Below are 24,306 nucleotides of genomic sequence, written 5' to 3' on the forward strand. Positions count from 1 at the left end.
AGGCTTGTCGTTGCGCATGCGCGACATTTATGTTGTTGTTTGTGGCGGTAAGATGGCGGCGCTCGGAGACACCTCGGTTTCGGGGGTGAACGGGTTAATACAACAATTCACAGCAATAACAGGTAAAAAAAGAACGCCTCGTTTCCACACCAATTTGACGGATATCGTATGGGGTACATGCCGGAACGGCTCTCTGGCTCGGGACCGACCAGGAAATGGGTGCGCAGTTGTAAGAAGGGACGTTTAATGTGGCTGGTGCCCCATCGCTGTCAGTGGGACGAAAAAAAAAAAAGCACCGCCCGTGTTAACTGGTCAACTCCACTAAAAGACTACGCACCAATACGTGTGAAACTTCCACCCCTATTATCGCAAGTTAACCTCGCATCCGTGGTGCTAGTTTGTGACGATCACTACAAGTTGCATATCGAGAGCCCGTAGCTGCTTTTTGTCCCACTTTGAGACGTCGCCTGTTGTGCCGTAAATACAGAATGGAGGTCTAACATTTTCCCTCCTTCCTTCATCGCCTTACTTGTCTTCTCTCCCCCCCCAAAAAAACGTGTCTGTGGCGTTAAAACCCATACGCATCACGGTGTAATTTTTGATTATTATTATTTTTTTTACCGGCAGTCTACACAACTTCAAATCCCTCAAACGGTTGTACGTTTGCACCTGATGGGGGGAAAATACGAGAGAGCGTGTAAAGTTTATTTAACGGAGACATGTTTGATGGAACACCGCTCCACCATGTTGGGAGGAGGCTGGAACGAGCATGCGCAGTTGGGGGACGGACGTGTGAAACTTCTACCGTGCAGGAACTGTTAAAACTCAGTATACGCTACACAGAGGACAGAGAATAGGTCATTGTTAACGAGTTTTCGCAGTTTTGAAACTTCAATAACCTCGCAGTGATAGAAACTATCAATACAGTTGACAACTGTGAAACATACATCATCTGGAGCAGTTCACAATCATTATTTACGTAATAACTAGGCTTTACACGTTCAGGATTTTTGTGGCCAGTCACCGATCAGCGAGTTTAAAAAAACGATAACCGATCACCGATCCGATCACAAGATGTAGCAATATGTCTATTTACTGTATATACTTGTGTACTGTATACTAAGTATCTTCAAACGTATTCTATAGCATTTTAGACAAAAGGTAAAACATTAATTACCTCTAAGGACCATTCAAGGATTGGCCACTGACATAATTTTAAGTTTTAAGTCAGGTCAAACCAACATTACAACATGACAGAAATAATGGGTGCTAACTTAGTGTAATTAAATTACTTTATTGTAATTAAATTACTTCGCACACACTGAAACTTTAGAGCATGACACACTACTACACACACACACTAAAACTTTAGAGCACGATTCAACAGAACGCTGGCATGTTTACGTACAACTGTTAGTGCTAGCATTAGCTTGTTAGTGTGCAGAACGTTTTGTTGCCTGATTGCAAGCCGTATCGTATTCAAAGTATGTAAACATACCTCAAGCAATCTGTGAATGAACATCCTCTCCCGAGCATCAGTGATGACCACTACGGTTTTCCTTTTTTTATTAGTTTTTTTTCTCCCCACACAATAATTTTGCGCGATCTATTGTTGTTGTCATCGCCATGGTAATGAGTGTATCCGGTCGCATTTGAGTTGACAAGATAGAGCCCAGTGTTTGTAAAAGACGGCATGCGCTGGTATCGGAATACAAGATTTGATCACAGTAGTCTAACAGTGCAATCGTGAAAGACCAAATTTGTCTTGTAGTCTGATCCACGCATTACATGTTGTCTGTCTCAGACGTGTTGTCTGTCCCACACCGCCAACGTTTGAAAAAAAAAAAACTTAATTGGCGCTCCGATATTTACAGTACTACGTCAAAAGACACGCGACAAGGCTAAAAATAAACGAGCTTTTAGATTCAAATATACTGTACACAATTCCGACGCAGAGTAAATGTCTTTTGCAGAGCCGATCAATGACGTCATTGATCGGATCGGCGAATTATGACGTTAAAGTCGATCAGCATAAAATAATTATCGGCCAATACCGATCAAGCCGATCAGATCGGTGTAAAGTCTAGTAATAACATGACAAAAGATAAAACATTAGAATTAAATGCATCATATTCACCAGAGATGCTGATTATTAAATGTATTAATGTGTGACAGATGTAGTCGAAGTTGGCTGTAACAAGTTTTGCTCTGACCAACCAATCAGAGGATGGAAAAATGCTGACATCATCAAGGGCCAGAGCTCTGGGCATGTGAGGACGAATTTGAAATTTGGTTAACGAAACAGACCCAATACTAATACAGTGGTTCCTCGACTTACGATTGATCGGACTTACAAGTTTTTTGAGGTAAGATTTTTTTGAGTTATGAACCACCCACTCCCAGTTGAAGTTTAGTGTGAGACTAAACAAAAAACAAACAGAATGTATTTAAGCAAACCACATAAACTTACAAAAGTCCACTAGCTTAATGCTAACACACAATGCAAACGCCATAGACAGGCTAACGAAATGAGCATCAATGTCGCAGTGCAATGGATATTTGAACGCAAACGGTGCAGCAACACATGTAGACAGACAATATAAGAATACTCAGGCATGTCTTCTTTATCCACTGTGAAATAGGACATACTACTGCAGTTTACTGAGCAGTTGTAACTGTCTTCTTCATCAATTGAAGTGTTATTAAGACACCAGGTAACTGTGAAAAAATGTATAATGTCTTCTCTCATACTTCACTAGGGGCTACAGAGAGTGTTGGGAAGCATATGTTGGAAGCATGCAACAACAACCTGGAAATGGCAGTGACCATGTTTCTGGATGGAGGAGTGGTCACCGAGGAGCCCAGCACGAGTTCCGGTTCAGCAGCATCCAGCAGCAGGGTTCTACCTTCAGAGTAAGCGCTTGTTGCCCAACTAAAAAAATAAAAAATAAAAAAAATAAGATCTTCCATGGTGGAACGGTGGATGACTGGTTAGAGTGTATCCCTCACAGTTCTGAGGACCGGGGTTCAATCCCTGGCCCCGCCTGTGTGGAGTCTGCATGTTGTCCCCGTGCCTGCGTGAGTTTTCTCTGGGAACTCTGGTTTCCTCCCACATCCCCCAAAAAAACATGCATGGTAGGTTAATTGAAGTCTCTACATTGCCCCTAGGTGTGAATGTGAGTGTGAATGGTTGTTTATGTGTGCGCTGTGATTGGCTGGCAACCAGTTCAGGGTGTACCCTGCCTCCTGCCCGATGATAGCTGGGATAGGCTCCAGCACTCCCGCGACCCTTGTGAGGATAAGTGGCTCAGAAAATGGATGGATGGATGAAGATCTTCCATGTTGTTGGATGGTCATTGTTTTTTTGTGTTGTGTGTGGCCACAGCGATGTACGAGCACCCATTCCCCAGAAGCAGGACATTCTTGTGGAGCCGGAGCCACTTTTTGGAGGTATTTCATTGTATCTTCTGTCACTTCATTCTTGCAGGCACTTATTGCAACCCTCTAATCTTTGCTGTGTCTGTTCCACCTTCAGTGCCAAAGCGAAGGAGACCTGCCCGATCCATATTTGATGGCTTTAGAGACTTCCAAACGGAAACTAGTGAGTCTACTCCAGGGCTTAAACGAATAATTCGAAAAATTTAAATAATTCGATAAAAGGATAAACCCAACCACCTATGTTTTTTCAATCGCTTTATATAATAAACGGTAACAAAACAAACCATGTAATAAGCACATTCATACATTTGCTGCTATGGCCATAACTGGTACCCTGGAATTCAACATGCAGGCTGGCTAACAGTTACCAGCCAGGGGCTAATATGAGCTGACTATAGCCAACTCTACACTCTCATTCGACGACTCCCACATCACTTAACAGGTCAGACCTTTTCTTTTAAAGCCACATCCACTCAAAGTCACAGTTATTTTCGTGTGAGCCGTGAGCATGGCGACTGCAAAGTATCCAACAATAATACCTGCACCTAACATTCACCTTTTGTTGTTTAATAATAATGCAAAATACATTTTTATTCCATTAATAGATTGGATAAATGGTAGAATAATTGATTCTAAAGATATTCTATAGCTGCAGCCCTAGTCTTCTTTGATAGCAATGCACTCACCACGAAGTTTGGTAAACGAGTACTATTTTCAGAGTTTTCAGATTTATATTAAGCTTCTTATTAATGCACCAAAATTGTATTTATTGTTTATGAATTTTCAATGAGCTCTATTCTGAAGTGTTACCTGTTTACATTTTTAAATAAAATCCTATGGTACGGACATGGCCATTGAAAAAGGCAATTGAGTTGCTTGGAGTAAATGAATTCATGGTAGTATTTGTGCGGTTTCAATGTGGAAAAAAGTAAAATCAGAACTTTTTTCATATATTTAGTGGGTGCCGCTTGTATGCCAGAGCCCTCGATTGACCAAATTTTGTGGTACTACAGAAAGCTGACTTGTGTCACTCTGTATCTTTTCATCCGCCATAGCTGAGATGTTTTTCCCCCTCACTCGTTCTCTGTCTCGTTCCAGTCCGCCAGGAACAGGAGCTGCGGAACGGCGGAACGGTGGACAAGAAACTGAGCACCCTGGCAGACCTTTTCCGTCCTCCCATTGAGCTGATGCACAAAGGCAGCTTTGAGACGGTGAGGAGTCTCTTTCGAACCGGCACGTAGAGCACATGCCTCGATTCTGTCTGCTGGCCTCCACTCAGAGGAAAGCAAGTGTGCTGCTAACGGAAGAGTGGAAAACTTATAGGCCCCTACATTTCTTTTGAGGTCATACAATTCAGAATATGACCAAAGTTTACAAGGCAGAAACATCAAAAGTCATATAAAACTTTGAATTGTTGTATCACCCACCTGTCTAGGATACCTGCTTCCAATTGGGGCTCATTTTCATAAATTACCTAGTAGGAGTTTGTCAAGTACGAGCTGTGGAATTCGCCCCCAAAATGGCTACTTCAAAACAAAATACAGTCCCCTCCAAAAGTATTGCAACGGCTAGGTCAATTCCTTTGATGGAGCCTATCCCAGCTGACTGGGCGAGAGGCGGGGTACACCCGAACTGGTTGCCAGCCAATCACAGGGCAGATATAAACAAATAACCATTCGCACCTACGGGCAATTTAGAGTCTTCAATTAACCTACCATGCATGTTTTTTGGGATGTGGGAGGAAACCAGAGTACCCGGAGCAAACCCATGCAGGCACGGAGAGAATATGCAAACTCCACACAGATGAGGCCGGGTTTGAACCGGTCTCCTCAGAACTATGAGGCAGATGTGCTAAACAGTTGTCCAACGTGCCATCTAGAATTGGAACATACATAATTAAAGTTAAGAACATTTAATATTTGGTGGCATAACCCTTACTTGCAATAACTGCATCAAGCCTGCGTATGGGCTGAAATATGTACACCAGGAATTGAATTTTAATTTACGAACTGAATTTGAAACTTGAAAGTGAATGTAAGATTTTTTTTATCTGCAATGAAAATTCAAATGACATATTTTCACATTCAGTTTGTTCATTTCAGATCCGGTTCGACAAATTCTGTTTCAAATTAGCTGTAACAGACATCCGGAGACAATCCATCGTCGATACACAGAGTTCGTCTTCGGCCAATCAGCTCCTTCGTTTTTTATCACGTGACAGGGATTCTCCGGGAAGTCAAATCTTCTAACCGGCGACAGTATTTTAATATTTATACCTCCTTTACTTAACCTTTGTGGAATGCATTAGATGGTCAGAAAGAGATAAAAAGGTGCTTCCGTTCGAACATAGGAAACGACATATGACACCGACGTGACGAAGTCATCTTTCTGATTTTATTCCAACATAACGTCATCCAGGCATTGAACTCCATTCCTTCACCCCCAAAAACCACGAACGAAAATTTTAGTAACATGTTTTTTTATAAGTATAGGAATACTTTATAGTATTGTACTTTATAAAAACAGAGTAATAACAAAATGAAATCATATGTAATGAATTTAACAGTTTTTGCGTCATGATTTTGGTTTTATTCAGTGGGCTTCCTTCTGGTGTGTGTGCACCTTGGCCACCAGGGGGTAGTATAACACAGAAATTGATATAATACCCTTAGATTTGGTGGTGTAACAAGAAGACCATCAGAACTGAAAGCTACAGTAATACCGGGAGTTGTTTTTGTTTAACGGTAAACTTCAATTACAGTGGGTATGGAAACTCTTTGTTATATTGCAGCCATTTGCTAAAATCATTTAAGTTATTTTTTCCCCTCATGAATGTACACACAGCCCCCCATGTTGACAGAAAAAAACGGAATTGTTGAAATTTTTGCAGATTTATTAAAAAAGAAAAATTGAAATATCACACAGCCATAAGTATTCAGACCCGTTGCTCAGTATTTAGTAGAAGCACCCTTTTGAGCTAATTCAGCCATGAGTCTTTTGGGAATGATGCAACAAGTTTTTCACACCTGGATTTGGGGATCATCTGCCATTCCTCCTTGCAGGTCCTCTCCAGTTCTGTCAGGTTGGATGTTGAACATTAGTGGACAGCCATTTTCTGGTCTCTTCAGAGATGCTCAATTGGGTTTAAGTCAGGGCTCTGGTTGGGCCATTCAAGAACAGTCATGGCGTTGTTCTGAAGCCACTCATTCATTATTGTAGCTGTGTGCTTCGGGTCATTGTCTTGTTGGTAGGTGAACCTTCGGCCCAGTCTGAGGTCCTGGGCACTCTGGAGAAGATTTTCGTCCAGGATATCCCTGTACTTGGCTGCATTCATCTTTCCTTCGATTGCAACCAGTCGTCCTGTCCCTGCAGCTGAAAAACACCCCCACAGCATGATGCTCCCACCACCATGCTTCACTGTTGGGACTGTATTGGACAGGTGATGAGCAGTGCCTTGTTTTCTCCACATATACCGCTTCAGGTGTTTTTTAACAAACTCCATGCGGGCTTTCTTGTGTCTTGCACTGAGGAGAAGCTTCCGATGGGCCACTCTGCCATAAAGCCCCGACTGTTGGAGGGCTGCAGTGATGGTTGACTTTCTAGAACTTTCTCCCATTTCCCGACCGTATCTCTGGAGCTCAGCCACAGTGATCTTTGGATTCTTCTTTACCTCTCTCACTTCTCCCCCGATTGCTCAGTTTGGCCGGACAGCCAACTCTAGGAAGGGTTATGGTCGTCCCAAACGTCTTCTGTTTAAGGATTATGGAGGCCACTGTGCTCTTAGGAACCTTAAGTGCAGCATACTTTTTTTTGTAACCTTGGCCAGATCTGTGCCTTGCCACAATTCTGTCTCTGAGCTCTTCAGGCAGTTCCTTTGACCTCATGATTCTCATCTGCTCTGACATACACTGTGAGCTGTAAGGTCTTATATAGACAGGTGTGTGGCTTTCCTAATCAAGTCCAATCAGTATAATCAAACACAGCTGGTCTCCAATGAAGGTGTAGAACCATCTGAAGGATGATCAGAAGAAATGGACAGCACCCGATTTAAATATATGAGTGTCACAGCAAAGGGTCTGAATAATTATGGCTGTGTGATATTTCAGTTTTTCTTTTTTAATAAAAATGCACAAAACAAAATCAACAATTCAGCTTTTTTTTCTGTCAATATGGGGTGCTGTGCGTACATTAATGAGGAGGGAAAAAATGAACTTAAAGTATTTTAGCAAATGGGTGCAATATAACAAAGAGTGAAAAATTAAAGGGAGTATGAATACTTTCCGTACCCACTGTAGGAATGGCAATAAACAGTGTTCACCCTTTTACATCCAGACTGGAAATGAGTGCCGCTTGTGCAAAACCACCATTGGCTACTTTAACTATATCTCCCATACACCATGTACAATTGTCGAAATCCAGCTTGCTGATATGTCTTTGTGGTCTCCAATAGGCAAAAGACTGCGGCCAGCTGGAGAACAAGTGGTTGATGATCAACATTCAGAACGTCCAAGACTTCGCTTGCCAGTGCCTGAACAGAGACGTGTGGAGTAACGACGCCGTGAAGACTATCATTAGAGAACACTTTATATTTTGGCAGGTAAGCGCTTTACTTTCACTCACGTCAGGCCTTACTGTCTGCTCAGTGGCGCAAACAGAAATGCAATTGTATGGTTGTCATAACTAGACTTTACACCTATCTGATTGGCTTGATTGGTATCGGCCGACTTTGTCATAATTGATCAGCTCCGCAAAAGACATTTACTCCGCGTCGCCGTCGTATACAGTATATTTGAATCCAAAACCTAGTTTATTTTTAGCCCTGTCACGTGTCTTTTGACGTCATTTACGATCACTGGGCTTTGTCAAATCAAACGCGACCAGATACACTCGTTACCACGGCCACAACAGCAGCAATGGATTGCGCATGTATTGTGTTGGTCAAAAAAAGAACAAAATGGGGAAAAGCGTGTGGTGGTGGTGGTCACTGGTGCTCGGGAGAAGACTTTATTTCAACGATTGCTTGAGGTATGTTCACATACCGTAATTTCTCGTGTACAATGCACACCCAAGTATAATACACACACCCATAGTTGACCTCAAAATTCTGGAAATCCCTTCTACCTATGTATAATACATTTTTAGAATGTATGATTTTCCTTCTACCCATATGATCAAAACATGAAGTATTATCTGTATTTTGTTAGTTTAAAAAAATATATATATTCTGAAGTTAAGCACTTTATTAGAACACGTAATACTTGGTAAATGAGAAAAGACAGTTGTGCTCATATCTTTGATTACCCAGGTAGAATTTGTAAGATGGGTACAGTTCTTTAAAGAAAACATGAAGGGCCAAGCGAAACACATTCAATTTTATTTTAATGGAATTTAAATTAGCCGGCACGGTGCTCGACTGGTTAGCACATCTGCCTCACAGTTCTGGGGACCGGGGTTCAAATCCAGGCCCCGGCTGTGTGGAGTTTGCATGTTCTCCCTGGGTTTGGGTGGGTGTTCTCCTGGCACTCCGGTTTCCTCCCACGTCCCAAAAACATGCATGGTAGGTTGATTGAAGACTATAAATTGCCCGTAAGTGTGAATGTGAGTGTGAATGGTTGTTTGTTTCTATGTGCCCTGCGATTGGCTGGCGACCGGTTCAGGGTGTACCCCGCCTCCCGCCCCAAGATAGCTGGGATACGGTCCAGCAGCCCGCAACCCTAGTGAGGGTAAGCAGTAAAGAAAATGGATGGATGGATGGAATTCAAATTAAACTGTCAAAGCATTTCAGAAAAGTATTATCATTAAACAAAACATAACCATTAAGAAATTAAAGATGGTTGTTGTTCAGTCATCAGTCGTATTTATTATTTAAAAAAAAAACAATATACACATATGCACAACTGTACATATATGCAGTCATCCGTACCCCGAACCCGTAAGAAAGTGTAGGCTACACCTTTTTCATAACCACTAGGTGGCGGTGGCAGATTAGAATGAAAGTTTACAGCTTTTTCATAACCTCTAGATGGCAGCATACATTTGTAAAATGTGAAAGTGTTTTCCATTTTCCCCTATACCTATGTATAATGCGCACTGTTGACTTTTGACATTTTTTTGGGGAACGAAATGTGCATTATCCACAAGAAATGCCCGGATCAAACAAAATTGCTCTTTCACGATTGCACTGTCAGACTACTGCAATCAAATCTTATATTCCGATACCACCGCATCCCGTCTTTTACGCTTTATCTTGTCAACTCAAACGCGACCAGATACACTTGGTACCATGGCGACGACATCGCGACGCGTGCATTATAAAAACAAAATGGGGAAAAATGTGTTCTGGTGGTCACCGGTGCTGGGGAGATTACATTCATTTAAGGCTTTCTTGAGGTATGTTCACATACTTTTAATACGATACTGCTCGCAAGCAGGCAACAAAACGTTATGTAGCCTAGCAAGCTAGTGCTAGCACTAACGGTTGTGCGTAAACATGTTGGTGTTCTGTTGAACCATGCTCTAAAATTTTGGTCTGTGTGAAGTAATTTACATACAATAAATTAATTCAACTTCAGTAAGTTAGCTTCCATTATTTCTGTCATGTTGCAATGTTGGTTTGACCTGACTGATTAGAATACATGACCTGACGAGAGCAGTGATTTCCAACCTTTATGGAGCGAAGGCACATATTTTACAATTGGAAAATCTCACGGCACACCAACAAACAAAAATGTCACAAAAAGTAGATCCACCGTAATGACTGTATATGCTTCCTGCCACCTAATAGAAGAGCATTTTTTTGTTCTGTCTGTCACTTTGCCTCACTGGGATAACTAGAGGAACAAAGCAAAGCAAAGTAAATTTATTTATATAGCACATTTCATACACAAAGTAACTCAATGTGCTTTACATGATTAAAAGCATTTAAAAACAAAGAAAACACAGCTTATAAACATTTAAAACGAAGAGGAAAAAAACATAAAATAAAATTAAAACAGCATACAGTGCAAGAAATATCATTTAAAAGTGGAAATGCTCTAAAAAGCATGGGGGAAAAGTTTTTACCCTGGACTTAAAAACATGCACACTTGGGACTGACGTCACTTCTGTTGGCAACTTATTCCAAAGACAAAGATATATTATTTCTTGTAAATTAATATCTTTTTGAGCAGTTAAGTAAAATTTCATAATTTCCCACAGCACACCTGAAGATTGCTCATGGCAGACTAATGTGCCACGGCACACTGGTTGGGAATTACTGGACTAGAGAAGATACTCAGTATACAGTACACAACTATACACAGTAAATGAAAAAAGTCATTAAAATAGACACATTGCTCCATCTTGTGATCGGATTGGTGATCGGTTATCGTTTTTTTTACACTTGCTGATCGGCGATTGGCCCCAAAAATCCTGATCGTGTAAAGTCTAAACAAAACCGTTTGTCATTATGTACAGCCAAGTTCCTGAAGTGGAGTCTTTGTCTCAATGTTTGTTGCAGGTATATCACGACAGTGAAGAAGGACAACGATATATCCAGTTCTATAAACTCAACAAGTTTCCATATATTTCCATCTTAGATCCGCGCACCGGTGAGTTGTCTTGTAAGCAACACCGACTTGGGATTCTTTGGGATTCTTTTTTTCTTCTCTTCTCCACTCCACTGGGATAACTCAGCTACATTTTCCATACAACATGCCGAAAAATGTGTGCCTTTTTTTTTTTTGCTACACTCTCTGAATCGGGGGCCTAACCTTAACCCGGGGGCCAAGGAAATTGCCTGTGTTTGCCTAACCGTAAGTTTGCCGCTCTTATACAAACCCCAATTCCAATGAAGTTGGGACGTTGTGTAAAATGTAAAAATAAATAAATAAATACAAAACACGAACTATAATGATTTTCTAATGCTTTTCAATATATATTCAAATGAATACAGTACAAAGACAAGATATTTAATATTCAAACTGATTATTTATTTCATTTTTTGGGCAAATATTCTCTCATTTTGAATTTGATGCCTGCAACATGTTCCTAAAAAACTGGGACAGGGGCAACAAAAGACTAGGAAAGTAGTTGAGGAATGCTAAAAAAACAAAAATAACTCCTGTTTGAAACATTCCACAGATGAACAGGTTAAAGGTGAATGTCATGATTTGGAATAAAAGCAGCATCCCAGAAAGACATTCACCACTTTGTGAACAACTGTGTGAGCAAATAGTCCAACAGTTTTAAGAACATTCTTTCTTAATGTGCAATTGCAAGAAATTTAGGGATTTCATCATCTACTGTCCATAATATCATCAAAAGATTCAGAGAAATCTCTGCACATGAGCGGCAAGGCCCGAAAACTGACATTGAATGCGTGAGGCCTTAGATCCCTCAGGCAGCACTACATCATTGTACAAAGGATATTGCCATGTGCGATCAGGAACACTTCAGAAAACCATTGTCAGTTAACACAGTTAGTCGCTCCATCTACAAATGCAACTTAAAACTCTTATCTTGCAAAGCGAAAGCCATATGACAACAACACCCAGAAATGCCGCCAACCTCTCTGGGCCTGAGCTCAACTGAGATAGACTGACGCAAAGTGGAAAAGTGTGCTGTTGTCTGACGAGTCCACATTTCAAATTGTTTTTGGAAATCATGGACTTCATGTCCTCTGGGCCAAAGAAAAAAAAGACCATCCAGATTTTTATCAGCGCAAAGTTCAAAAGTCAGCATCTGTGATGGTATGAGGGTGTGTGAGTGCCCATGGCATGGCTAACTGGCACATCTGTGAAGCCACCATTAATGCTGAAAGGTACATACAGGTTTTGGAGCAACAAATAATGCCATCCAAGCGATGTTTTTTTCACAGACAGTCCTACTTATTTGAGCAAGACAATGCCAAGCCACACTCTGCATGTGTTACAACAGTCTGGCTTCGTGGTAAAAGAGTGCGTATACTAGACTGGCTTGCCAGCAGTCCAGACCTGTCTCCAACTGAAAATGTGTGGTGCCGCACATTATGAAGGGCTAAATACGACAGCAGAGACCCCGGACTGTTGAGCACCTGAAGTTGTACATCAAGCAAGAATGGGAAATAATTCCACCTACAAAGCTTCAACAGTTAGTGTCCTCTGTTCCCAGACGCTGATTGAGTGTTGTTAAAGGAAAGGAGATGTAACACAGTGATAAACATGCCCTGCTTTTTTGAAGTGTTGCAGGCATAAAATTTAAAATGAGTGAAAAATTTGCAAAAACAATGTTTATCAGTTTGAACATTAAATAGCTTGTCTTTGTAGTAGGGCTGTCAATTGATTAGCTTTTTAAAATCAGATGAATCACACTTGTGAATTTTAATTAATCGTGATTAATCACAGGTGGCAAATATACCACACAAAATACCACTTTTTGCTTTGAGATGGTATTTTAAACTTGTGCTTCGATGAAAAGAGAGAGCGGCGCTGCACTAAAGGCAAATTACCTATTCTTTTCGAAAGTCTCATTGGGGTGACTTTTGAAGCTAAATTTGTTAACGAGCTTACCAGTCAGAGCCTCCTGACTTATCTTTCGCACTGGTGTAATATGAGATGAAAAGCATTTCCAAATTATTGTATTCAGTTTTTATTTGTTTGACACAACTTCCCAACTTCATTGGAATTAAAGTTTGTATATGGACCAGCTAAGCCATGCAGTTTGACTGCTCATTTTATGTTAAGTTGTGGGACATTTAAAATGTTACGTTTAAATTTTTTTGCATGCGTGTTTTGATGAACGAAAGTAAATTTCTCCCAAGAGGAAGCACATTATGCATAATGAAAATATATTTATATTAGTTCTCAGGAAGTTTATGCAAGGTAATGCTCCTGGGGGACGGGGTTGAAATGTTGGGAATCGGGAAATCAAAGCAAATTTCAGAAGGGGAAAAAACTAAGAGCAAATGTCTAATGAATAAAGAGGCAACAAATTGCTTGAAATTTTATTTTTGTGAACAAAACAAAAACAAACTGATATTGAGTGAAACACCGACCAGGATTCAATGCTGTCTTTAACCATGCAGTCCTGTTCACCACTCTAGGTCAAAAAATGGTGGAGTGGAACCAGCTGGATGTGGCATCCTTCCTGGAGCAGGCCACCGGCTTCCTGGCAGAGCATGGGCAGCTGGATGTGCCATCCTGCCCAGCACCACCCGCCAAACGGGCACGCTCTGTGGGTCTCTCATAATGTGTTGTCCCTTCATATCAGAGACTCTTACAATGTGTTCCTTTTTGTTGTTATTTAGCTTCGTGGTTAAAGTTAAAACTTAGGGTATAATCTTTTGGGTTTCGTGATATTGCAGACAATGGGTCCTTGGTTTACAACGGGCTTGACATGACATTTCCACGTTACAAACAGCGCGCATTGAAGTAATTTATGTCACCATCGTAGGAACAGAATTCCGTCGAAGACCATCTAATTTTCAAATCCGAAGTCAAGGATAGTAGTTTATTCAACTATTGTTAAGTTACTGTAAATAGGGGTTTGGTAACAAAGAAAAATGCTTGTAACATCTCAATATTATTTAATACATATTCATCCATCCATCCATTTTCTACCGCTTATCCGAGGTCGGGTCGCGGGGGCAGTAGCTTTAGCAGGGACGCCCAGACGTCCCTCTCCCCAGTCACTTCATCCATCTCTTCCGGGGGGATCCCGAGGCATTCCAGCCGAAGGATGTAGTCTCTCCAGCGTGTCCTGGGTTGTCCCCGGGGTCTCCTCCCGGTGGGACGTGCCCGGAACACCTCACCAGGGAGGCGTCCGGGAGGCATCCGAATCAGATTCCCCAGCCACCTCATCTGGCTCCTCTCGATGTGAAGGAGCAGCGGCTCTACTCTGAGATCCTCCCGGATGACCGAGCTTCTCGCCCTATCTCTAAGGGAGAGCCCGGACACCCTGCGGAGGAAACTAATTTCGGCCGCTTGTATCCAGGATCTTGTTCTTTCGGTCACGACCCACAGCTCGTGACCATAGATGAGGGTAGGAACGTAGATCGACCGGTAAATCGAGAGCTTCGCCTTTCGGCTTACCGAACCCCCGTATCAGGGGGTTCGGTACCCCATACTCCCGAAGCACCCCCCACAGGACCCCCCGAGGGACACGGTCGAACGCCTTCTCCAAGTCCACAAAACACATGTAGACTGGTTGGGCGAACTCCCATGCACCCTCGAGGACCCTGCCAAGGGTGTAGAGCTGGTCCACTGTTCCACGGCCAGGACGAAAACCACACTGCTCCTCCTGAATCTGAGATTCAACTTCCCGACAGACCCTCCTCTCCAGCACCCCTGAATTGACCTTACCAGGGAGGCTGAGGAGTGTGATCCTCTGTAGTTGGAACACATTCTTAAAAAGGGGGACCACCACCCCAGTCTGCCAATCCAGAGGCACTGTCCCCGATGTCCACGCGATGTTGCAGAGGCGTGTCAACCAGGACAGCCCTACAACATCCAATAAATATTACGATGTGACATTTTGGTACAGATTTTAGCAAGAATCATGGACGTTGACACAAATGATTTGTTTTCACCAGCCACACAAAATAATGTGGCGGGCCGGATGTGGCCCCCAGGCTGCGAGTTTGACATGCCTGCCATTTGGTTTTATTATATCCAGTGTCCACTAGATACTCTTCATCTAAGAGGCGTAGCATGCATTTTGAATAACTACTGTATCAGTGAATTATGTACAACTGTATTGATGTACTATGTGCTGTACTAATTATTATTTGTACTGTTGAGTATGTGGAGCCCAGGAAGTTTAGCAAACTGCTACAGCACACGCTAATGGGGATGCCGGCTGCGGATGCTGCTTGAGACAGTCATTGACATGGTCACCAAAATATGTTGCCGACAACACCAAAAATAGTAAATATCCAAAGTTATTTAACATAAGATCACCAGCACTTGCTGCAATTGCGATCATCCAGTGATTTCTGAGTTCATAAATAACAAACAATGGCGGGGTGCCCTCAAGCCATCTCATTTTCCGCGTCATACTGAGTGCAAGCGCATAGTCAGATTTACTTCAAACTTCACAGAAAACAAAAATAATAACAAGTGTATCACGTCCATATAGTTTTCTATTGTGTCCGAATCCTATATGTCTAATTTTTGATGCCGAAAACTGTTTTTGCAGTCAGATTGGCGCTGAAACAACCACAAGGAACATTTCCATCTTTGTCGAAACTTTGAATAAACACTAATGTAACGTAGATAACGTTAATGAAAACTCACCCCACAAGAATCTGAAAGTAGTCCTGTGGACGTCATTGCCTCCGATAATATAAGAGGTCCGTTTGCCAGTCACTTTCACTTTTTGCAGTCAGAGTTGCGCTGAAACAACCATGACTTCTCCGGCAATGTGTCTTCATTCAATCGACAACAAACAGAACTTCCAAAATAAGCAGAAACAGTTAACAAGTTACCACGTGTCTCCTGATTGGCTGACCGTCGTATCCCCACTCCCCCAACACTGAATAGGCTACTGTATATTTCATACATATTAAGAAGACGCTGCTCATGAATTACGTGCACGTTTAGGCTGATGCTGTTGTGCGGGCCAATATCATACAGACTTCAAATTGGGCCCGTGGGTCGGGAGCTTGACATGTCTTCAATAGACCATGCATTTTACCTGCTAAAGAGGAGACTCAAGGGAGTAGCCCCCATAAACAAACAACTTAAAGAGGCTTGTGTAAACTCTTGGGCCAAGTCCATCTCAAGATTTAAACCCCATAGAGCATGCATTGTACCCGCTACAGAGGCGACTGAAGCGAGTCTACATCATAGAAACGTAAATCTTTCGCTAACCGAGAAAGATCCTGCTCAAATTACACCCCCAAAACAAACAACTATATAAGGCTCTGATAAACTGTTGGACCGAGTCCATCTCCAGACATAGACCCGATAAAGAATGTATTTTACCTGCTAAAGAGGAGAACAAAGGGAGTAACCCAACAAGAAAACAAATAGTCCGTGGGGAACTGTTCAAGTACAATGGGGCCTTGACTTATGACATACGGTTGATTGTTTTATAGTTATGGCCTAGAAGCGTTTTTCTTACAAATATTTACAGCAATAATGACTATACTATTGTGTCAGTGAGCAACTACGGTGCATTCCGACTTGTATATTAATTCGGGTTACGCCATAGGAATGAAACTCATAAATCAAGGACCCCCTGTAATAATTTTGGTACTGTGTTTAGTTTGGTCAGAATCACACAGTTTGGTCGCCCCCCACCCGCCTTGCTATTGTTCTTCCTTGATTTGTTTTTAACAGCTGCATGTTTGTTTTCTGTTCTAGGAGAGTCTGATCGATGCCAGCGAAGACAGCCAGCTGGAGGCCGCCATCCGGGCCTCCCTACAGGAAACCCACTATGAGTCGTCTAATATCCTCGATGCCCCTGACTCACCCAGGTCGGAGGACGACTCGGACGCCGAGCCCTTCTCCGACAGTGAGGGACCCATCTCGGTCGACGGTTCCGACAGCGAAATGCCAGAACCCCAGAAAGAGAAAAGTTCCACTAGCAAACAGCCCCCCGCAATCCCCACGGCCGGGTCAGCCCAGCACCGTCTTCATCCCGATAGCACGTCTTCCTGTCACCGGAAATCTCCATTTAAAGAAAACAACCACAGTCACAAAAAGGAGGAGAGCAAAAAGAACCACCTGGAGCCCTCGTTCGCCGGGCCTCATCAGCCACACCCGGACGCGGGTTCCGTAGGTAACTCGTGTGCGGCGGTAGCTGACAGTGCGGGGCCGTCCAAGACCTGTGACGATGACTGTCCTGAAGACAACGGTACAGTACTTAACCATGTTCACCATAAGGCGTTGTTTATTTTGTCTCAAATTGTTAGCGATCTAAAGCGGGTTACACACATACCGATAATCGAGCCGAATGTGAGCATGCTTTCAAACTAGTGGCATGTTTGTGTGTGCGTGGGTGCGTGACACACACACACAAACATGGTCCCTGCCTTCCCTGAGGGTGCTTTAAGCAGTGTAATGACCCCCCCCCCCCCCCAGGTGTAGTTTACTGTTAAACTAAACACGCAACAAAAATAATCATACTCCTTGTATATTCAAATACAAGATACACATGATTGTTTTAAAAATCACCCGCTTAATGCTAACAGCCAATAGAAACACCCGATAATGGGCTAGCGCGAATTAGCGTGAGATCACCGATGGGATTTACCTTCAAATAACATCTATTTATATGCAAACTCCGTAGTAACACATACAGACCGTTAATATAACAAAACTCACAGGCATATATTTTTCCTAATCTGTGAAAAATAAGTTAAAATTAATTTTGTGTCGTGGCGTTCTATTCTTTTTAATGTAAACTTATAGCTCCATGCATGGATCGCACCACACTACCCCTAAGAGGCCAAGGTGCGCACAGTAGGAACAGCAGATAGTCATTTTCTCACCTGACTGTCTGACATGAAATCAGACTAAAAGAAGTGGGTGATTGGTGACAGAACAGTGAAATACAGGATTTACTAACAAACAGCTGCTGCCGCAGCTGTAGGGGTATGCGAGCTAGCTCCTCCATTAGCCTCACCAGCAGTCAGGATGACAGCGCACAGTTTTCTTTATAAATGTTATCCAAAATGAATAAATCATCCATTGAATATACGATCAAAACAGCACAGGCCATTCATTTCGCTTTTATACTGGCCGCCTTTGGGAAGCCAGCACGTACATCGGTTGCTTCTGTCATTTTCCTGTTGGCCAACAACAAACTCTAGGCTACATGCAATACATTGAGGTCCATTGTTTGAATTCACCCACTTCTTAAGCTGCTAAACTCCTGAAAAGCTTGCTCGGCCCACTAGTTTGAAAGCGAAAGTTTATTTTGCTTCCAACTAGGTCATGTTACTGAATCATGTGCGCTGATTCGGAGAATGAGGGATTTATGCACTTCCTCCTTTTTGTTTTCTCTTATGCACCTATTTGGTTGTTTTTCTTGAGAGACAGTATAAATACAAGAATATCTCTCTCTCTCTCTCTCTCCCTCCCTTTAAATTTTTCACTCTTTTTTATATTGCAGCCATTTGCTAAAATCATTTAAGTTCATTTTTTCCACTATGTACACAGTACCCCATATTGACAGAATAAAACGGTTCAAATTTTTGCAGATTTATTAAAAAAAGAAAAACTGAAATATCACACAGCCATAAGTATTCAGACCCTTTGCTCAGTATTTAGTAGAAGCACTCTTTTGAGCTAATACAGCTATGAGTCTTTTTGGGAATGATGCAACACCTTTTTCCACACCTGAATTTGAGAATCATCTGCTATTCCTCCTTGCAGATCCTCTCCAGTTCTGTCAGGTTGGATGTTGAACGTTGGTGGGCAGCCATTTTCAGGTCTTTCCAGAGACTCCAATTGGGTTTAAGTCAGGGCTCTGGCTGGGCCATTCAAAAACAGTCACAGAGTTGTTCTGAAGCCACCACTTCTGTATTTTAGCTGTGTGCTCAGGTCATTGTCTTTTTTGAAGGTGAACCTTCGGCCCAGTCTGAGGTTCTGAGCACTCTGGAGGTTTTCGTCCAGGATATCCCTGTACTTGGCCGCGTTCATCTTTCCTTCGATTGCAACCAGTCGTCCTGTCTTGTAGCTGGAAAAACACCCCCACAGCATGATGCTGCCACCACCATGCTTCACTGTTGCGACTGTATTGGACAGGTGATGAGCAGTGCCTTGTTTTCTCCACACATACCACTTAGAATTAAGGCCAACAATTTCTATCTTGGTCTCATCAGACCAGATGATCTTATTTCTCACCATCTTGGAGTCCTTCAGGTGTATTTTAGCAAACTCCATGCGGGCTTTCATGAGTCTTGCACTGAAGAGAAGCTTCCGATGGGCCACTCTGCCATAAAGCCCCGACTGGTGGAGGGGTGCAGTGATGATTGACTTTCTAGATCTTTCTCCCATTTCCCGACCACATCTCTGGAGCTCAGCCACAGTGATCTTTGGGTTCATCTTTACTTCTTTCACCAAGGCTCTTCTCCCCCAATTGCTCAGTGTGGCCAGACGGCCAGCCCTAGGAAGGGTTCTGATCGTCCCAAATGTCTTCCATTTCAGGATTATGAAGGCCACTGTGCTCTTAGGAACCTTAAGTGCAGCATAATTTTTGTAACCTTGGCCAGATCTGTGCCTTGCCACAGTTCTGTCTTTGAGCTGTTCAGGCAGTTCCTTTGACCTCATGATTCTCATTTGCTCTGACATGTACTGTGAGCTGTAAGGTCTTATATAGACAGGTGTGTGGCTTTCCTAATCAAGTCCAATCAGTATAATCAAACACAGCTGGACTCCAATGAAGGTGTAGAACCATTTTAAGGATGATCAGAAGAAATGGACAGCACCCGAGTTAAATATATGAGCGTCACAGCAAAGGGTCTGAATACTTATGGCTGTGTGATATTTTAGTTTTTCTTTTTTAATAAATCAGTATAAATTTCAGCAACATTTCTGTCAATATCGGGTGCTGTGTGTACATTAATTAGGAAAAAAATGAACTTAAATTATTTTCACAAATGGCTGCAATATAACAAAGAGTGAAAACTTTAAGGGGGTCTGAAAACTTTCCTTACCCACTGTATACCCACACACAGGATCAGGACTGTGTATCGGCAGATACTTTAAAAAGTCTTGGACTTTAAAGTCGGGTGCAAAAAAAAAAAAAAATGTGATTGGGAAATCCCTCGTGATATTTGTCTGATATTTACTTTTGTTTAATGATCTTTAACATTAAAGTGGGGAAATAAGAATTTGAGAAGGGGGCCAATACTTTTACTGTGACTTGTAAATGTAGAAATGTACAATCATGTCAGTGTTTTTTTGTTTTTGTTTTTTTGTTTTTATTTAACACAGGTCCCAAGGCCAGATTAATGCTTCGTTACCCAGACGGACAAAGAGAGCAAATATCCTTGTCTTCGCAAGCAAAACTTATGGTAAGAACAAGCATTGTTTTCCACGTTGAAATAACATGAAAGCAAACACTAATAGAACTGTCTGACATCATACTCTTCTGAACGGGCGATAATTGACATTTTTTTCAATATATATATATGCACACACACACACACTGTATATACCTATATATACAGTCCCCTCAAGTATTGGAACGGCAAGGCCAGTTCTTTTGTTTTTGTTGTATACTGTATACTTGCACAATTGGTGGCTGACTAAATACTTTTTCGCCCCGCTGTAATTAAATTGACAAAGTATATATAATTCTAAAAAAATCAGTTTAAAACACAGCATCTACTCACCTATGGTACCTGCCATTTCTTTTTGTCATTACGTGAGCAAAAGTTGCGAAAATGTGACGTAGCCAACCTTCCTTCTGGTGAAAGGGAGGATGTGATGTCACAATTAATGTAGCTACTGGCTCGTTGCCTTATGTTTGAGCAAATCTGGTTTGTTAAGAATGGATCTGTAGAAACTGCGACTGTGTTTGGCTGTTTGCATCATACGTACAGTGCCATGAAAACGTATTGGCCCCCTTCTCAAATTCTTATATTTTAGCATAGTTTCCCCACTTTAATGGTTAAGATCATCAAACAAATGTAAATATCAGACAAATATACCAGTAACGCAAGTGATTTCATTTATTTAGGAAAAAAAACTATTCACAGTTACCAGGTTCTGTGTGAAAAAGTAATGGCCCCCTTTTTAAGGTCATGCCACTGCATTTCAATTGGATTCAAGTCTGGACTTTGACTCGACCACTCCAAATCCTTCATTTGTTTTTTTTAAACCCTTCAGAAGTTGACTTGCTGCTGTGTTTTGGATGTTATCGATCCTGCTGCATCACCAAAGTGCGCCTCAGCTTGAGGTCACAAATGGGTGGCTGTACATTCTCCTCCAGGATTTTCTGTTAAAGTGCAGAATTCATGGTTCCATCAATCACAGCAAGTTGTTCAGGTCCTGAAAGAGAAAAGCAGCCCAAGACCATCACACTACCACCACCATGTTTGACTGTTGGTGTGATGTTTTTTTTCTGAAATGCTGTGCTACATTTACACCAGATGTAATAAGACACACGTCTTCCAAAATACTCAACTTTTATCTCGTCCTGAGTTCCTTTGTGGCTCCTGGATGAGTCATTGCTGTTCTCTTTGGATAATCTTTGTAGGACAGCCACTCCTGAGAAGGTTCACAACACTTAAATGTTTTCTCCATGTGAGGATAATGGCTCTCCCTATTGTTCGCTGGACTCCTAAAGCTTTAGAAATGGGTTTTGTAACCCTTTCCAGACTGATAGATGTCAATTAGTATTTCTCAACTGTTCTGGTAATCTTTGAATTGTGTCATTTTGTTGCAGCTTTTTTTAGATCCTTTGTCCGACTTGATTTTGTCAGTACAGATTCTGTTACATGATTTCTTGATAGAATAGGTCTGGAGGTAATCAATCTTGGGTGTGATCAGTGAAAATTAACCAAAAATTGTGATTAGCCAAAAAGAATTAATGATTTAACAAGGGGGGTAATATGCTTTTTCACACAGGGCCAGGTAACTTTGCACAGTTTGCCTTAATAAATGAAATCACCATTTAAAAACAGCATTTTCAGTTCACTTGGGTTATATTTGTCTGATATTTACATTTGTTTGATGATCTTAAACATTAAAGTTGGGAAACCATGCAAAACATATAAGAACTTGACAAGGGGGCCAATACGTTTTCACAGCACTTTAAGTGTGTACATTCATTTGTAGTCTGCTGGTTGTCGTGAGCCTACCTGGTTTAGTTCCACTTTAATTTAGTTTTTACTGTATATTTTTTTTAAAATAAGGTACAATACTGTAAATGCTCGAATTTAAAAAACACGTTACAAAAATGTTTGTTTTTTTGGGGACAGATTTATGGCTTTTCATTCATTCATTCATTCATCTTCCGTTCCGCTTATCCTCACGAGGTTCACGGGCGTGCTGGAGCCATAACCCAGCTATCTTCGGGCGAAAGGCGGGGTACACCCTGAACTGGTCACCAGCCAATCGCAAGGCACATAGAAACAAACAACCATTCGCGCTCACATTCACACTATGGCTTTCAAGTTCATTTCAATTAGGAAAGATGATTTCATCTTTGAATGTGTGTGGTCGCGGAATGAATTAAACCCGTACACTTTAAGGCTGTAACATAACAAAATGTGGAAAAAGTGAAGTGCTCTCTGACCGTCAATGACAATACTTCCTTGGATGTAATTCGTGTGGTCATGGTCATAATGTTGCCTAATGTTACTGTGTGACTTCAAGGTGCTGGTGAAACACGTCCAGTCCAAAGGTTACCCAAACGAGTGCTTTGAACTCGTGACCAACTTCCCGCGGCGGAAGCTCACGCACTTGGACTATGACATCACGCTGCAGGAGGCGGGGCTTTGTCCGCAGGAAACTGTATTTGTGCAGGAGAGGAACTAGCCCATGGTGGACTCTCAAACAACAATCATGAACAGTAAGAGGGACTGGGGCTGAGTTAGAGGAGGCTCGTGGTGGTTTGGGAGGCTCTACTTTCCCTTCCCATCACCCAACAGATTCACAGCTCCTTTGGCCAGTACCAGATGCCAACAACTCTTTCATTTCTTAATAGGATTCAGGTCTTTCTTTTGTATTCCAGGCCCATTGGAATACAATGACCATACTAAAACTCATATTCCGATCAAATCCTCACCTATAAGGTTTCAGCAGGGACTCTCAGAGAAAACTTCTGAGTTTGTTTTCTCATAGCTCTTGTTATTTCCCCTACCAGGAAACAATAAAACGGAGGCTCGCTCTTCTTCATTCATTCATTTGGACCCAAATGTGCCCTATCAGCGACTCTAAGAGAGTGACATTTCTAAAGAAGAGTGCATCGATCACCTTTTTACTAGCGTTTCTATCGGTCGATTAGAGACTAATGGACGATCCGTTACTTTTTTTTGTGGAAAGCCAACGTTTGATACGGAACGACTTAAGGCAGGTGTGCATCTCGTCAGTCAGTTGGACCTTTGCTGTACAGAGATGGCCTAGCGAGCGAGCGGAAGAGAGAGAGACATTGAGGTTATGCTGTTAGACATTGTTTCCCTTCTTTCTTTCTTTCTTTTTCTTTTTATATGCTGCAAAGAAAATATGCCCATGTTGAAATATAACCACCAAAAACCAAGGGAGTGTTTGTTTGGTGTCTTGTTCACTCATTGTGGAAAATACCTCCACCTGGAATGCGGCTTCAGATGATTATTTTTAAGTATATTGAAGCGTAACGTATATTTGGATCACGGGAAACAGGATTACAAAAGAAATGCTTATTATAAAATAAATACCATAAAAAGAACCAAAATGTCTTTGAAAAATGAAGGTTGTAATTAAGGCTGCAGCTAACATATATTTTAATTATCAATTAATCTATTGAATATTTTTTAATTAATCAATGAAACGGATTTCAAATAAACTTTTAAATTTCATCATTCCAAATTGATAGTGCACATGCACAAACGTACTGCAAATGGATTATAATTCAGTTACTGGTTTGGTCCGTAACCTGTCAGAAAATCGGCAAAAATGTTTATCCTACTTTTCCAAATAAAAGCAGAAGTTTGCAAATGTCTGATTTTGATTAAACACAAAAACAATCAGTCTGTTTTCATGTGGGACTACATAAATCTGAGATTATTGACAGTTGAAAGGCTGAAACTCCAAGGATTTGGACAATTTCAAGTTAAACAAGGTCTGTAAACGATGAATCGATTGTCAAAATAGTTGTCAGTTTAATAATTAATTAGTTGTTGATTAATCAATTAATTGCTGCACCTCTAGTTGTAATCATCAATAAAACTCAAGTATTATTAAATTCATATTTGAA

General features: G+C 41.6%; 1 protein-coding gene across 3 annotated transcripts; it reads left to right on the top strand.

Annotated features, from left to right (window-relative positions):
* The first annotated feature begins 16 nt into the window (after positions 1–16).
* Positions 17–23,610, top strand: ubxn7 (UBX domain protein 7). 3 transcript variants are annotated; one of them, XM_061694721.1, is made up of 12 exons: positions 42–122; positions 2,176–2,366; positions 2,760–2,913; positions 3,386–3,450; positions 3,536–3,601; positions 4,537–4,649; positions 7,889–8,035; positions 10,937–11,027; positions 13,499–13,629; positions 16,761–17,253; positions 20,340–20,419; positions 22,728–23,610. In XM_061694721.1, the coding sequence occupies exons 3-12, from the start codon at positions 2,786–2,788 to the stop codon at positions 22,887–22,889; spliced, it is 1,476 nt and encodes a 491-aa protein (XP_061550705.1). In that variant the 5' UTR covers positions 42–122; positions 2,176–2,366; positions 2,760–2,785; the 3' UTR covers positions 22,890–23,610. The 3 variants fall into 3 exon arrangements, with proteins under 3 accessions (XP_061550704.1, XP_061550705.1, XP_061550706.1); XM_061694722.1 differs by having other exon boundaries at positions 2,225–2,366; XM_061694720.1 differs by lacking the exon at positions 2,176–2,366 and having other exon boundaries at positions 17–122.
* Positions 23,611–24,306: the final 696 nt, after the last annotated feature.

The sequence above is a fragment of the Phycodurus eques genome, chromosome 13, assembly GCF_024500275.1.
Source record: "Phycodurus eques isolate BA_2022a chromosome 13, UOR_Pequ_1.1, whole genome shotgun sequence".
NCBI classification, from domain to species: domain Eukaryota; kingdom Metazoa; phylum Chordata; class Actinopteri; order Syngnathiformes; family Syngnathidae; genus Phycodurus; species Phycodurus eques.

Coding starts and splice junctions, on each gene's coding strand:
- ubxn7 (XM_061694720.1), top strand. CDS start 17: ATGCGCGACATTTATGTTGTTGTTTGTGGCGGTAAGATGGCGGCGCTC. Junction 123..2,759: donor ACAATTCACAGCAATAACAG/GTAAAAAAAGAA, acceptor ATACTTCACTAG/GGGCTACAGAGAGTGTTGGG. Junction 3,451..3,535: donor GCCGGAGCCACTTTTTGGAG/GTATTTCATTGT, acceptor TTCCACCTTCAG/TGCCAAAGCGAAGGAGACCT.